Source organism: Lactuca virosa, chromosome 1, assembly GCF_052849685.1.
Source record: "Lactuca virosa cultivar CGN04683 chromosome 1, Lactuca_virosa_CGN04683_v6, whole genome shotgun sequence".
NCBI classification, from domain to species: domain Eukaryota; kingdom Viridiplantae; phylum Streptophyta; class Magnoliopsida; order Asterales; family Asteraceae; genus Lactuca; species Lactuca virosa.
The window spans coordinates 100,530,311-100,547,553 of NC_136426.1; the positions used below are offsets into that span (position 1 = coordinate 100,530,311).

The 17,243-nt window shown below is 36.9% G+C and overlaps 1 protein-coding gene and 1 pseudogene across 1 annotated transcript; both read right to left on the minus strand.

Annotated features, from left to right (window-relative positions):
* Positions 1–5,374: 5,374 nt before the first annotated feature.
* On the minus strand, positions 5,375–8,453 carry LOC145118097 (lipoxygenase 2, chloroplastic-like; annotated as a pseudogene).
* Positions 8,454–13,301: 4,848 nt separating this feature from the next.
* On the minus strand, positions 13,302–16,123 carry LOC145153358 (lipoxygenase 2, chloroplastic-like). The gene is made up of 7 exons (XM_079075467.1): positions 15,976–16,123; positions 15,579–15,896; positions 15,402–15,487; positions 15,200–15,310; positions 14,726–15,027; positions 14,344–14,610; positions 13,302–14,229 (listed from the first exon to the last, which is right to left on the minus strand). The coding sequence occupies exons 1-7, from the start codon at positions 15,986–15,988 to the stop codon at positions 13,470–13,472; spliced, it is 1,857 nt and encodes a 618-aa protein (XP_078931593.1). The 5' UTR covers positions 15,989–16,123; the 3' UTR covers positions 13,302–13,469.
* Positions 16,124–17,243: the final 1,120 nt, after the last annotated feature.

Sequence of the window (17,243 nt, forward strand, 5' to 3'; positions counted from 1 at the left end):
CAAGGTCATTGTATACATCATAATCGTAAATCCTCTCGAAATCTTTACGCTCTCCTTGGCCATCGCCTCGAATGAACTCCAAATCTTTCTTTCTCAGCGACCTGAGGGCACTTGGCGTTTTCGATGGCAGGTAACACTGTACAAATTACAAATAGATTAAGGGATATTAATGGCTGCCATATATACACCATTACGATCTACTAGTAAACAGAAACATGTTATATATGTAAATTAAACCTTGTCAGCGAAGAAGATCTTCCTTTGGTCGTTATCATAACTGGAATGAACCCATGAATTACATGTGAAGGTAACTTTTTTAGGTTTGTCGACTTTAATTTTCTGTATATATATCTTGTTGCGGTAGTCATTCTCAACCAGCACAGCTCCGATCTCCCCAAAATCATCATCGACGTCAAACTCGAAGGTGTATTGCCCACCTAAGTGATCATAGGGTGCTTTCACTGTCATCCTCTTCGGCTTACCTTGGGCTGTATCAAAATCAACTCCAATTTTTATACCATATTATGCGCGTGTATATATATATATATATATATATATATATATATATATATATATATATATATATATATATATGGGAAAAGGGAATATACATTACAGCCCCACCTAAGCTTATGTACTAAACCTCTTGAAAATACATTGTTTTACTATATAAAGATTACGGTTAATGGATTCACGATTAATACTTCAAGATGTAAATTCAAGATCGACACAATAGGGTTTAGGGTTTAGGGTTTAGATTTAGGGTTTAGGGTTAGGGTTTAGGGTTTAGGGTTTAGGGTTTAGATTTAGGGTTTAGTGTTTTGGTTTAGGGTTTAGGGTTTAGATTTAGGGTTTAGGGTTTAGGTTTAGGGTTTAGGGTTTAAATTTAGGGTTTAGGGTTTAGGTTTAGGGTTTAGTAATGTTCACTTGGGTGAAGTAATAAACGATAATTGAGGAAAGAAAACAGAGATGGTAAAACGATAATGAAATAATGAAATGTTGTGGAGGATGATATATTTACCAAGTGAAACCAAACCGGGTATATTTAGCATGTTAAAACGACATATTTTAGAAGTTTAATACCTAAGCTTAGGTGGGGTTGTAATGTATATTCCCTATATATATATATATATATATATATATATATATATATATATATATATATATATATATATATATATATATATACACACACACACCTCACACTGCTGAAGTCCCGTAGACACAATCCCACACTGCTGAAGTCCCGCAGACTCAACCCCAGCTGTTGGATGACAGATTCTCGAACTGTCAATATCAAACATCACCCAATTAAGAATTGGGTTCCACTACATAATCATAAGTACGTACTTGGGTCATTACTACATTACCCCATGCTTGGCTTTATTCAAGCCCAAGGCCCAATCCATAGGCCCAAAAGTCAACTATGAGTCAAAGCCCATCATATGGCCCAATTTTCCAAATTGGGCCCAAACCGTTACAAGGTCTTACCATAAGGCCCAACCATTTAGTCCAGTCCAACATTCAACATTCTAATGGCCCAATATCACATAACCATTAAGGCCCAACTATGGCCCATCTATGGCCTAATTTTCCAAATTGGGCTCAAACCCTCATATGGGCCTTACCCTAAGCCCATCAACATATTCTAGTCCATATGATTATTCTTGGATGGCCCATTAGTAATCTAATCATCAAGGCCCAACTGAAAGGCCCAATAATAAACCCAAGTGAAATTAGGGTTTCACATAAAATGACGATTAGGGTTAAGTTTCCTACTTAACCCATTAAGGACTTAACCCACTAAGGACTTAATCCATTAAGTCCAATGTTGACTTAGGTTGATTGCAAATGATTATTAATTAATATTCTGAGTTCATTAATTAATCCCGATGCGATCCCGATAAACCCCAAATTAAGGTTTCATGGCATTAGGGTTTTCCAAACCCTTATTAGGGTTTCCAACCCATCTTAGCCCAATAGGACCATTAGCTAAGTCTTTAGATCCATTAGGGTCCATTAAGCCCATTAGACGCATGTTTGGGCTTTAATGTCAATTAGGGCTTCATTGGGCCCATTAGGGTTTATGTCCCTTGTCCAAACATCACCAACGAGTCACCATACAACGAGGCACACCGCCACCCGACACGACGGCCGGTGGCGGCAGCCACCACCCTAAGGTGGTAGTTTTTAATTTCTTTTATTATCTCAATTTCTAATTACATCTTACAAAAAAATAATCAATTAACACATACACACCCACTAAGCTAATCACACACACACAACCACCTAATGGTGGTCGGCGGTGGCGCATGGCGGTAGCCACCACCTCACGGTGGTGGCGGTGACTTCCCTTCAGATTTTGACCAAGGGTTTCACACCCACACACTACGACACACACACAAAGCCCCGAAACAGTTACACCACCACCCACCTAGAGGTTCACGGTGGTGGCAGCGATAGACACGTCGTCGGCAGCAACACAAGAGAACAACAGCAACGGCGACAGTACGACGAAGCAAACCGCGACAACAGCAGCAACGGAAGGAGGAGGCGCCTGCTCGTGTCCTCCTCGAGGATTTGAAATAGCAACGCTGCTGGGAGGCCGACGGCACACTCCGGCAGCAACGTTATTGGCTGGGAACGGCAACAATACCTGCCCCGACATCGGACTTCAACTGCCTCGGTTCCTCCGGCGACAACTCGTGGAGGCATAGAACCTGAGATAGTGGCAGCGGCAGGTTCGTTATGGCGGCTTCGGTGGTCGACGGCTCAATAGTGGTAGTGCGGCGCCGGGAGGTGAAGAAGTAGGAGTGGCAGCCGGTGAGTGGGCATAAGGAGGGTGACGGCTCATAGCTTCCCTTAGGTTTAGGGTTAGTGTGGGTTATATACCCGTGCCCTAGGAAGGTTAATGCCATAATGGCAGAAATAGTCCCTCCCTTCCAAAATTATTTTCAAACTAACCCAAATTTTACCATTTGAACCCCACCATCTAAAATCCATTACAAATTAGGTCTGAGTGATCAAGTTTCAGCCATGTTGACATTATTAGTCCCTCCTCCTCACATTCTTTCCAACTCAAGTTCCAATAAGTACCACGGAGCCCCTGTCTTCATAAATATTTATAAAATGAGTCCCGAACTCACACTTTTAACCACCGGCTTCTAAAAATGTGGCAATTAACTATTCGAACCAAACACCCTGAATATATAATTATTTATTTTAGGCTACCATTCGTTCATTAATTTATTTATTTAACTAATAAATAAACGGGTGTTACACTAATATTGCCTATAATGGAAAAATAAAAATAAAGTTACCAAACTCTAGCTCCATATCTTATTTTGAATTTGAATTTCACACAACATTTCCTGACTGTAAGAAGTAGGTATACTATACGTACAATCAAGGTCTTTAGAAACGGACTCGAGCAACACGGACGTCCATAGGAAACTAGCAGCATCGTCAAGAAGGCGGCTAGGTGTTAGACTGAAGAGGTAGGTTGATTTGGTGTGGATGACACAGAAGGGAGCAAAAGTCAACTAGTCAACTTTTTTATTTTTATTTTGTATCCCTCAAAATTTGATGAATGGTTTCCTAAAACACGCGTCCCTAATGAGGTTAGTCTTATAAACTGAAACCATACAACTTAATTAAGACGCGTCTAGTTAATTATTGGTTTCATTGCTATATTTTTTTTTTGGTGTTTATTTGGTGGGGGTTCCAATCACTTGCTATTGCACAACCCTACACACCATCATTGTTTGAGCTTGAGTTTGAGTGACTAAGTAACGAGTCATTAATTAAGATTAATTGAATAATTCTTAATTAGAACCAAGATTCTTTTATTTCAAATTAGGTACATTCCAACTACTCGTGTTGGTAACAACAACACTATATCTTGTTAAGGACAAGTGTTAGGTGCATTTCATGTACCCATTTTGTAGCTTTATTTCATAAAAGTACATTGCATATAGGCTTAAACTCATGCATTTTACATGTTTTTCGGGATTTTTCATGAGGCAATTTCATTCAAATACTTTTGTGATATTTCAGGGACTTTTGGAGGTAGGATATTGTTGGAGGAGGTAAATAAAAGTTGCGGACAAAATTTCAGGACTTGCGGAGCACCGAGGAGCAAGATATCAAAAAAATGAAGATTTTGGCTTTACAGAGATTTACACGGCCGTGTAAATGCAAGCCTTGCATTTACGCGGGCCGTGTAAACGTAGATTTCTGCACAGTATATTTTTGCGTTTACGCGGGCCGTGTAAATGACAGTGTTAATTTACGCGGGCCGTGTAAACGTAAATGCGGGTTTTAAAGCAGTTTTTCACCATTTTTAAAGGGGGGAACCGACTTTTTACTTTGGGGGGTCGACTTTTGGAGTAGAGAAGGCGATTTTCTTGAGGATTTTGAAGTTGATTAACACTTGGGAACATTTGATTTCATTTTGTAAGAACTTTAATTTCATTTTCTAGATTTGTGATCTTGTTCTAGTCATGAGTGGCTAGAACCCTAGATTCTCCAACTTTATGTCTTGACTTCTAGTTGTGATTTCAATCATATGACTTGATGTTTTCTTTTAATTTTCTATCTAGTGAATTTGATTTTGTTTCAATCGAATGTTTGATTCTAATTGTGATTCTTATTGGCCATTTGAATTAGGGTTAGATCATTCAAGTTATCTAATTGCAAAATCTGTAATTGTTTTGTAAATTGGACTAGGTAAGAAGCACTAAACTGATTTCTATTGAATGAATTTAGTGTAAATCTTATTCACACATTCTTATGCTCCCGAGCTTATGAGGAGTATTGAGTGTTGTTGGGAACATTCACATAAAGTTTAATGCAATCTTTCAACCTAATTCTAAGAGTTTGTTTAGATTAGATTGGTAAGGTTAGGATTAATCAAAGAGCTTGTTTTGGTTAATTATTGTGGTGAATGGGAAGTGTTAGAGCTTGTTAACACTTTCAAGTACCAACTTAGATAGAATTAAACAAATATCTTGTCATCCATGGAATCACATTTCTAATTTGTCTTGCATAGAGTTGGAGTACTTACAAATCTTAAACTTATTTCACTTAATCAATCATTTACTTATTGCTTTATTCTATAGTTTAAATCATTGCTTATAAATTCCCCCCATTCTGTGACCATTTTTGTACCTTACGCAAAAAGGTATAAACACTTGTCCCGTGTCTCTGTGGATCGACCCTACTTACCTTGTACTACGTTTTTAGTGCAGAGTAGTAGTGTTTAAGGAGTCATTTGTACCCTTTATTTGTTGGGTTTGACACGCCTAACAAATTGGCGCCGTTGCCGGGGAAAGATTTTTAGAAACCCAACAAATAAAGGGTACAAATGACTAAACTAGATGGAGATGCTGTTTGGAACACCTTCTCCGGTAGGACTAGGTGCCGAAGAAGGCTTGAGAAGCTTGTATGGAACCAACCCTGCACCACTTCGGTTTCTTAAATTGCGATTGGCATTATTTTTCTCTATGGTGCGTTCCATCTCATTAATCCTTTCACGAAACTCTTCATATGCGACCTTTATAGCTGGCTCCGCCTCAAATGGACCCTCTGCAGTTTTACCGATGTACTCCTCATCAGTGGCATGAGTCGATAAAACGTTTAGAACTGCCATGACTGTGGTAGCTTGCGATTTGGAAGGGAAGCATTTCAACAACGCAGCCTCAGACCGGTCTAGGAATATCTACCAGTCTTTATCTGTTGGGTCATCGTTAGGCATCTTGGTTCTAGCGATGGTTGGCCGGTTAGGGAAATAACCAGCATACTCGTATTGTCCGAAGTTCACAGCTGAATGTTGGCCAGAAGTAACCCATATGATAGTTGACACGATTCCAATCAAATCATCATGGGTTTTGAGTTGTGGCCACCATGGTTCATCTTTCTTATCGCCATGCCCAACTGTTCGAATCTCATGCCACCATGCTTGAAGCTCTTCATCAGATGCTACGAGACTTGCTTGTGGGTAGTAGTTGTTGACAAAAGACGTAACCCACTGTTTGATGGCATCCCAAAGGAGTAGACCGTCGTTTGCAAATGGATAGTCCTCGATTGTTAGTTTCAAACCATGTGGTTCAGTAGGATCTTTAACAGCCATACCCCTGTAAGATACAAAATATATAAAATAATTAACCAGCTATATATAGAGATGCGTGCCATACAAAAAGTGGAAAACCATAGTCGTCAAATTGCAAAGTTGCATAAATTAAGGGCACCTGCTTATCAAGTCAGCTGGAAGTGCCTCGTGATCAAAACGCCACAACTGATCATAGACGTCAGAGGAAAGGTGCATACAATATTTTCCAGGAGAGAATGTCGACTCTATAACACCACCGGCATTAATGAGAGATTGTCGAGCTAGGGCGTTGATCTTCAGGGTGTAACGAAAATGAGGGTGGAGTAGTCGTGCAATAGGATGCATTGTGCTAAGATTACGGTGGGAGGCAATGATGTAAGGCTCAGTTGCACAGTGAGTTCTTAGCCTGCATCGCCAAATCAAATCATGATAAGCTCACCTATGAATTAATGAGATCTAGGGAAAAACACACAAACGTGTGTAATTAAAGTATTATGAGTAAACAGGAACCGATACATTACCAATGGCTAACAAGCTGGTGAATACCGGAATCATGAGAAAGGACATGAGCTTTAGCTATCTTCCATAGCCAAGAACCAGTGGCACCCAAAGAAGGTGTGTACACATGCTTCCACTGTGGTTGCCATTCTGAAGACGGTCGAGTCAACTCTATGGCAACTGGGGTCAACGTTCCAGCAGGAGTAAGGAACATTAAAGTCCTTGAACCATATAGAGTTATCCCATCAATATCTCTTGTTCTATTTACGTATGGCAATAGTAGATCATGGTAATCCAACACGAACAATTTCTTTTGTTCCAAAGCCTGAAAAAACATGATTGATTTTCAAATTTACTACAACTTCACAGTCGTAATAGCATCTCTAGTCTATAACATGACAATTATATATCATAATTAATGGTGTACGTAGTATTTGGTGTATTAAAAAGATATGAAGTTTCCATAAAGTAATTATCGGCCTTCTGTTTTTCATTACCTCCTCGAAAGTCATGAAACCTCCAATCACTCGCTCAACAATCTCCTTGGTGATTGCTGATTCAGGTGGCCCGTAAACTTTAGGGTCCAATTTACTCATCAATGGCCATTCCTGCACACACACACACAGTCACCTTATGATTTTTCATTAATTATATAACTATGTGTTGGAAAACACTCTTAATTTGTTGTGATATATATACCGTAACCAACTATATGCTGCAAGGATTGACACCAGCAAGCATTTGTCGACTGAATTCATCATCACGGAGCCAAAAGAACGTGTCCCCTGCAATGTATAGAAAACCTTTGTAAGAAGCTGATCACAAACAACTTAATTAAAAAGAGTAAGTATAATGCATGTTTATATGCGAGCTTACTCTGGATAGTTTCAGGTGGATCAAACTTGATAAGGTCATCCACGGTGTCAACAACCTCATGGATAATTCTAGGCAAAACACTTGCAACATGTTTATCAGTACCATTAATAACAACTCCTTCGTCAAAAAGCGACTCTATATCCTGGAATAAACGAACGTCTTCGTCTTTTCCTGTAAAAGCGGTGCCTAGACGGGGTATAACACCAATGAGCAAGTTATACAAAGTCCTCGCTCCAAATGATACCGACTTTATCTCTGAAAAATCTTCATCGATTGGTACATAAAACGGGTCTGAAGATCTTGTCTCCGTCAGCGGATCTGTTATTCAACATGTTTGAATTGTAAACAACCATCTTAGATATATCATTTAATGGGTTTGTTAGTTATATGTACGTACCTTTAGAGGACATTTTCCGACCAGTACGGCAGCGCCTAGGGTAAGGAAATTTCTTGCCACCGAGCACCGGCCGTGCAAGATCTGAGCTCTTATTGTCGGGATCTCCAAGGTCGTTGTATACATCATAATCGTAAATCCTCTCGAAATCTTTACGCTCTCCTTGGCCATCGCCTCGAATGAACTCCAAATCTTTCTTTCTCAGCGACCTGAGGGCACTTGGCGTTTTCGATGGCAGGTAACACTGTACAAATTACAAATAGATTAAGGGATATTAATGGCTGCCATATATACACCATTGCGATCTACTAGTAAACAGAAACATGTTATATATGTAAATTAAACCTTGTCAGCGAAGAAGATCCTCCTTTGGTCGTTATCATAACTGGAATGAACCCATGAATTACATGTGAAGGTAACTTTTTTAGGTTTGTCGACTTTAATTTTCTGTATATATATCTTGTTGCGGTAGTCATTCTCAACCAGCACAGCTCCGATCTCCCCAAAATCATCATCGACGTCAAACTCGAAGGTGTATTGCCCACCTAAGTGATCATAGGGTGCTTTCACTGTCATCCTCTTCGGGTTACCTTGGGCTGTATCAAAATCAACTCCAATTTTTATACCATATTATGCGCGTGTATATATATATATATATATATATATATATATATATATGGGAAAAGGGAATATACATTACAGCCCCACCTAAGCTTATGTACTAAACCTCTTGAAAATACATTGTTTTACTATATAAAGATTACAGTTAATGGATTCACGATTAATACTTCAAGTTGTAAATTCAAGATCGACACAATAGGGTTTAGGGTTTAGGGTTTAGATTTAGGGTTTAGGGTTTAGGGTTTAGGTTTAGGGTTTAGGGTTTAGGGTTTAGGGTTTAGATTTAGGGTTTAGTGTTTTGGTTTAGGGTTTAGGGTTTAGATTTAGGGTTTAGGGTGTAGGTTTAGGGTTTAGGGTTTAAATTTAGGGTTTAGGGTTTAGGTTTAGGGTTTAGTAATGTTCACTTGGGTGAAGTAATAAACGATAATTGAGGAAAGAAAACAGAGATGGTAAAACGATAATGAAATAATGAAATGTTGTGGAGGATGATATATTTACCAAGTGAAACCAAACCGGGTATATTTCGCATGTTAAAACGACATATTTTAGAAGTTTAATACCTAAGTTTAGGTGGGGTTGTAATGTATATTCCCTATCCCCTATATATATATATATATACACACACACACACACACACGTAAGATAAGGTATACAGTATTTGATTAAAGCTTAGTATATTGTTCATTTAAAAAAATATGAAAATTCTAAACATTTGAAAAAGTTTGAATTTATAAGAAAAATTAGAAAAATATTGAATTATTAAATTAAAGTGTTTTTTTCTCTTTTAAATTTAAATAAATAATTTAGATAAATAAACAAAGGAAACTAATGAACTTTTAGTTTAAAAATGTTAAAATTAGAAGGAAAATCAATTATTGAAATTGATATGCATTTATTATTACATTTATTGGAATTATTATATTTAAATATTATGTAGAGTTTAATAAAATAGGAAAAACCACAAAATGCCATGTGAAAAAAATTTAATTGAAAATAAACACATTATTACATGTGGCCAAATCAATGAGAATGTGACATGTGACAAAAAAAATTATTTATTAGAGTAAGATTAAAAAAAGCGACTTTACGTTTTTTTCTCATAAATATTTTATGGTGACATTGACATAGTTACCATGTTATATTTATATTTGATGCAGTAATGCTAAAAGCACATAATTTTTATTTCATAAGCCCTCATCACAAAAAGTGAGTTGTAATGGACCTATTAAGTGTAGGACATTTGTTATGGATTTCGGAAATTTAAGTGCATGATGTTACTGAATTATATTGTGTATTTTTATGCTTTGTATTCTCGGCCCACATATATAATCCGGCCCAAAGTTTGTATATAAGTTTACTATATGTTGCCTGTTAACGAGAGGATGATCTTTGCATGTTTTTAGAGGCAATCCTTCGCTAAATTATCTATCTCTTCCTTTTAACCACGACTCGTCCTATGATATTTGATGTCCGGGGCAAAACAAAAACAAAAGGCCCCCTTCAAATTACCAAAATTTATATAATAATTAAATCTAAGTTAATTTTTTTCGAAGAATCTTGGTAATAGACAAACTAATGATCATAAATAAAAATATTTAGTGATTTATTACAAAAGATTGTTAATATACAAAATTATATGTAAATAACTTCAAATGAATTTTAAAGAAAATAATTAGAAAAATGTCAAAATCAATACTATTACGTAACATTCAAATAAAATCAAACATATAAACCATCTAGCCTACTATGTGTTATTATTTTTTATTGTTTATTGGATATAACTTTAATATAAATTATAAATGAAATCAAAGTAAAAAATAGGAAGAAAAAACAGAAGCAATTGAGAAAAAGGATAACCGAACATATTAAAAAAAAGGATTAAGTAAGTGGTAAAAACTAAAAAGGCTGCTACTCCAAGGAATCGAATACGCGTGCCTAATCAAATGAAAAGATGATCTTACCAAGTCAGCTATAGTCAATTTCACATTATAAGCAGGCAGAATTTAATATTATAAAATACCTACTCATATAAATTTGGGGCCCTCAAGTTGATATGGGCCCTGGGCAGTGGCCCAGCTTGCCCTCCTCTTTAACCGGGCCTGAAAATTCATATAAAATTATGAACATTAAAACGTACATTCTACTCACCGTCGACAATCAATCTCTCACACACACACACACACACACACACACACACACACATATATATATATATATATATATATATATATATATATATATATATATATATATGGGAAAAATTAATATGTGGCTGTTATGTACCTAAACTTAGGTATAGAACCTTTTAAACGACTTAGTTTTAAACAAAACAAATCCAATTTCATTTTCTCTTAATTTTGTAGTAATATAATACCATTGAATTGAGTTAAATTATGGAATGAAAAAGATCATATATGTATCTTTTTTTTTTGCAAAAAAAATCATTGAAGTTTATAGGAAAAGTAAAAAACCAATATTTTTTAATGAATATAACTCAAACATTTTGTCATTCAATTGAAAAACTATATCCAATGATTTGTGAAAACCTTGATTGAGTTATTGCATGTTATTCTTTTATCTTTTGTTCTATTAGTTTTAATTTAAAATTTAGTATGGTTGATTAAATGGTCATTATTTTTAGTGTTTTAAGTTCTTAGACATAATGAAAAAAAAAAACATAAATTTGATCGGTAATGTAGCAAGTCACGTGATTAAGGAATAATAGTAAGTGAGATATCATGATTAGTTTTTCATATATAGATCAAAACTATATATTTTGTAGGGTTCTACTTATAAGCTTAGGTACATAATACCCACATATTCCCTAAGCCATATATATATATATATATATATATATATATATATATATATATATATATATATATATATATATATATATAACACTTTATCTTCATTTTACACTTCTACAAAAAAATTTCTTCTACTTTCTTTATATTTTCTTCAAAAAATGGACTCAAACCAAAATACCCCACCCACTCCAAACACTCCAAATGATTATTAAACATACATGCAATTGTTGAACACTCCACTCCACCAACAACCTTTATTCACTAACCTTCCATACAGCCCATAATTCTTCCAACAACAATGACCACAACAACAATTCATTCGACCCTACTTCACTCAACCCCAATTCCAAGGTTTTCAACAACAAACTTCTCAACACTTCCAAACACAATCATCTCAAGTCCTATTATCTCAATCCCCAACTATGAACCTCGGCAACGATGATGAACGGGGTCCAAGAAAAACCACAACCATCTCGAAGAAGGCAACCAAAAGCAAAAGGGAAAAAGAAAACAGTGGCTTGGAACAAAAAAGAGGAAAAAGATTTAGCGAAAGCTTGGATTTTCATATCGTGTGACTCGAGAAGAGGCAATGCGCAATCCGAAGAAAGTTTTTGAATCGTGTTTTGGATCACTTTCACACGCTACTTGGAAGGCAAACGGATCGTTCGTACGACGCGGTTAATGGAAAATGGCGTGATCTACGCGCGGCTTGCACAAAGTTTAATGACATATTTGAAAATCTAAAAAATATGCATAAAAGTGGTTGCAATGACTTCAACATTTTATCAACCGCGTGCTACCAATTCAAAGTTACCAACAATGGTAAACCTCTCGGTCACCAAAAAGCGTGAGAAGTTTGTCGTAACGGCACAAAATGGGTCCTTAATCTGGAGATGTCGCATTCGGACTCGACCACCGGCTCCAACAAAAGACCAAGAACTTCCGATTCGGATGCAGGTTTTGGGTTAGACCTCAATGATGGATTCGATGTTGCCGATGCAGAGGGTTCAGGAAGTCCAACTTCGTCGACCACCGGGAAGGGACAAAGCAAAACGGGCGGCGTCTTCAAGCGGAAAAGCAATCGCAACTAGCGACGACGGGCTTGTGGAATCCATCAACGGAGGAAGATCGTTGCCAAAAAATCACTCTTAGGCTAAAGGGAGTGGTAACACTCCTAGCATCTTGCCATATCAGCTTTTTGAATGCCACGTCAAGTTTTTCTCTTAGCATCTAATATTTAGCATTTGATAGGGAGTGGTGGTGTGTTATTTTAATAAAGTTTAGTTTGAAAAAAAACTTAAAAAAAGAATAGATAAAAAGGAAACAACCAATCATAATTCACATAACTATTTTCTCTTTCCTCTCTCTTCTCGCCACCTCTTTGGCGAGACACTTCTGGCGAGTTTGCTAGCAAATGATAAGGAGTGGGTAAGACTTTACTAGCAAGGGAGGTGGCGAGGCTTAGCACCTCCCACTCCCTCAAGCCTTACCGATCTTCAAATCATAAACACAAAGCCCCAATCGAATCTTGACACGGAAAATCTAGCGATATTTCTCAAAATCCAACAACAAGTCCGCGATAAATATGGAAAGTAGGTTCTAATATTTATTTTTTACTTGGTATGTTTTATGTTTTTTTAAGTAATTTAGGATATATATATATATATATATATATATATATATATATATATATATATATATATATATATATATATATATAAAGTATTTTAGTATTTAAATTTGTGTGTTTTAAAATTAATGTAATGTGTTTTAATTTAATGTTTGTTTTTATACGAATTATTTTTTTAATTCAATCTAATAATGTAAAAAAATAAATAAATAAATAACGTGGAGTGGTACCCATTTCCAAAGGCTAGCGGTTTGGTAATGAGTATGTAGTAGACCTATGTAACAACACTTTTTGAATGGGTTTGATACACCATTCCCCTTGGCCTAAGCCTCGTTAACGAATCATTAATCAAGACAAAGTGGATTATTCTTAGAACCAAGATTCTTTTATTTCAAATTTCGTACATTGCAACTACTCGTGTTGTTAACAACAACACTAGGGACAAGACAAACAAACACAACAACATACTTAGTAATCTTATTAATGTAGCATCGGTCATCTCGAAAAGCTTTATTGCATGAAATGAGTGAACTAGATGGAGATGCTGTTTGGAACACCTTCTCCGGTAGGACCAGATGCCGAAGAAGGCTTGAGAAGCTTGTATGGAACCAACCCTGCACCACTTCGGTTTCTTAAATTGCGATTGACATTATTTTTCTCTATGGTGCGTTCCATCTCATTAATCCTTTCACGAAACTCTTCATATGCGACCTTTATAGCTGGCTCCGCCTCAAATGGACCCTCTGTAGTTTTACCGATGTACTCCTCATCAGTGGCATGAGTCGATAAAACGTTTAGAACTGCCATGACTGTGGTAGCTTGCGATTTGGAAGGGAAGCATTTCAACAACGCAGCCTCAGGCCGGTCTAGGAATATCTGCCAGTCTTTATCTGTTGGGTCATCGTTAGGCATCTTGGTTCTAGCGATGGTTGGCCGGTTAGGGAAATAACCAGCATACTCGTATTGTCCGAAGTTCACAGCTGAATGTTGGCCAGAAGTAACCCATATGATAGTTGACACGATTCCAATCAAATCATCATGGGTTTTGAGTTGTGGCCACCATGGTTCATCTTTCTTATCGCCATGCCCAACTGTTCGAATCTCATGCCACCATGCTTGAAGCTCTTCATCAGATGCTACGAGACTTGCTTGTGGGTAGTAGTTGTTGACAAAAGACGTAACCCACTGTTTGATGGCATCCCAAAGGAGTAGACCGTCGTTTGCAAATTGATAGTCCTCGATTGTTAGTTTCAAACCATGTGGTTCAGTAGGATCTTTAACAGCCATACCCCTGTAAGATACAAAATATATAAAATAATTAACCAGCTATATATAGAGATGCGTGCCATACAAAAAGTGGAAAACCATAGTCGTCAAATTGCAAAGTTGCATAAATTAAGGGCACCTGCTTATCAAGTCAGCTGGAAGTGCCTCGTGATCAAAACGCCACAACTGATCATAGACGTCAGAGGAAAGTTGCATACAATATTTTCCAGGAGAGAATGTCGACTCTATAACACCACCGGCATTAATGAGAGATTGTCGAGCTAGGGCGTTGATCTTCAGGGTGTAACGAAAATGAGGGTGGAGTAGTCGTGCAATAGGATGCATTGTGCTAAGATTACGGTGGGAGGCAATGATGTAAGGCTCAGTTGCACAGTGAGTTCTTAGCCTGCATCGCCAAATCAAATCATGATAAGCTCACCTATGAATTAATGAGATCTAGGGAAAAACACACAAACGTGTGTAATTAAAGTATTATGAGTAAACAGGAACCGATACATTACCAATGGCTAACAAGCTGGTGAATACCGGAATCATGAGAAAGGACATGAGCTTTAGCTATCTTCCATAGCCAAGAACCAGTGGCACCCAAAGAAGGTGTGTACACATGCTTCCACTGTGGTTGCCATTCTGAAGACGGTCGAGTCAACTCTATGGCAACTGGGGTCAACGTTCCAGCAGGAGTAAGGAACATTAAAGTCCTTGAACCATATAGAGTTATCCCATCAATATCTCTTGTTCTATTTACGTATGGCAATAGTAGATCATGGTAATCCAACACGAACAATTTCTTTTGTTCCAAAGCCTGAAAAAACATGATTGATTTTCAAATTTACTACAACTTCACAATCGTAATAGCATCTCTAGTCTATAACATGACAATTATATATCATAATTAATGGTGTACGTAGTATTTGGTGTATTAAAAAGATATGAAGTTTCCATAAAGTAATTATCGGCCTTCTGTTTTTCATTACCTCCTCGAAAGTCATGAAACCTCCAATCACTCGCTCAACAATCTCCTTGGTGATTGCTGATTCAGGTGGCCCGTAAACTTTAGGGTCCAATTTACTCATCAATGGCCATTCCTGCACACACACACACAGTCACCTTATGATTTTTCATTAATTATATAACTATGTGTTGGAAAACACTCTTAATTTGTTGTGATATATATACCGTAACCAACTGTATGCTGCAAGGATTGACACCAGCAAGCATTTGTCGACTGAATTCATCATCACGGAGCCAAAAGAACGTGTCCCCTGCAATGTATAGAAAACCTTTGTAAGAAGCTGATCACAAACAACTTAATTAAAAAGAGTAAGTATAATGCATGTTTATATGCGAGCTTACTCTGGATAGTTTCAGGTGGATCAAACTTGATAAGGTCATCCACGGTGTCAACAACCTCATGGATAATTCTAGGCAAAACACTTGCAACATGTTTATCAGTACCATTAATAACAACTCCTTCGTCAAAAAGCGACTCTATATCCTGGAATAAACGAAAGTATTCGTCTTTTCCTGTAAAAGCGGTGCCTAGACGGGGTATAACACCAATGAGCAAGTTATACAAAGTCCTCGCTCCAAATGATACCGACTTTATCTCTGAAAAATCTTCATCGATTGGTACATAAAACGGGTCTGAAGATCTTGTCTCCGTCAGCGGATCTGTTATTCAACATGTTTGAATTGTAAACAACCATCTTAGATATATCATTTAATGGGTTTGTTAGTTATATGTACGTACCTTTAGAGGACATTTTCCGACCAGTACGGCAGCGCCTAGGGTAAGGAAATTTCTTGCCACCGAGCACCGGCCGTGCAAGATCTGAGCTCTTATTGTCGGGATCTCCAAGGTCGTTGTATACATCATAATCGTAAATCCTCTCGAAATCTTTACGCTCTCCTTGGCCATCGCCTCGAATGAACTCCAAATCTTTCTTTCTCAGCGACCTGAGGGCACTTGGCGTTTTCGATGGCAGGTAACACTGTACAAATTACAAATAGATTAAGGGATATTAATGGCTGCCATATATACACCATTACGATCTACTAGTAAACAGAAACATGTTATATATGTAAATTAAACCTTGTCAGCGAAGAAGATCCTCCTTTGGTCGTTATCATAACTGGAATGAACATGTGAAGGTAACTTTTTTAGGTTTGTCGACTTTAATTTTCTGTATATATATCTTGTTGCGGTAGTCATTCTCAACCAGCACAGCTCCGATCTCCCCAAAATCATCATCGACGTCAAACTCGAAGGTGTATTGCCCACCTAAGTGATCATAGGGTGCTTTCACTGTCATCCTCTTCGGCTTACCTTGGGCTGTATCAAAATCAACTCCAATTTTTATACCATATTATGCGCGTGTATATATATATATATATATATATATATATATATATATATATATATATATATATATATATATATATATATATGGGAAAAGGGAATATACATTACAGCCCCACCTAAGCTTATGTACTAAACCTCTTGAAAATACATTGTTTTACTATATAAAGATTACGGTTAATGGATTCACGATTAATACTTCAAGATGTAAATTCAAGATCGATACAATAGGGTTTAGGGTTTAGGGTTTAGATTTAGGGTTTAGGGTTTAGGGTTTAGGGTTTAGGTTTAGGGTTTAGGGTTTAGGGTTTAGGGTTTAGATTTAGGGTTTAGTGTTTTGGTTTAGGGTTTAGGGTTTAGATTTAGGGTTTAGGGTGTAGGTTTAGGGTTTAGGGTTTAAATTTAGGGTTTAGGGTTTAGGTTTAGGGTTTAGTAATGTTCACTTGGGTGAAGTAATAAACGATAATTGAGGAAAGAAAACAGAGATGGTAAAACGATAATGAAATAATGAAATGTTGTGGAGGATGATATATTTACCAAGTGAAACCAAACCGGGTATATTTAGCATGTTAAAACGACATATTTTAGAAGTTTAATACCTAAGCTTAGGTGGGGTTGTAATGTATATTCCCTATCCCCTATATATATATATATATATA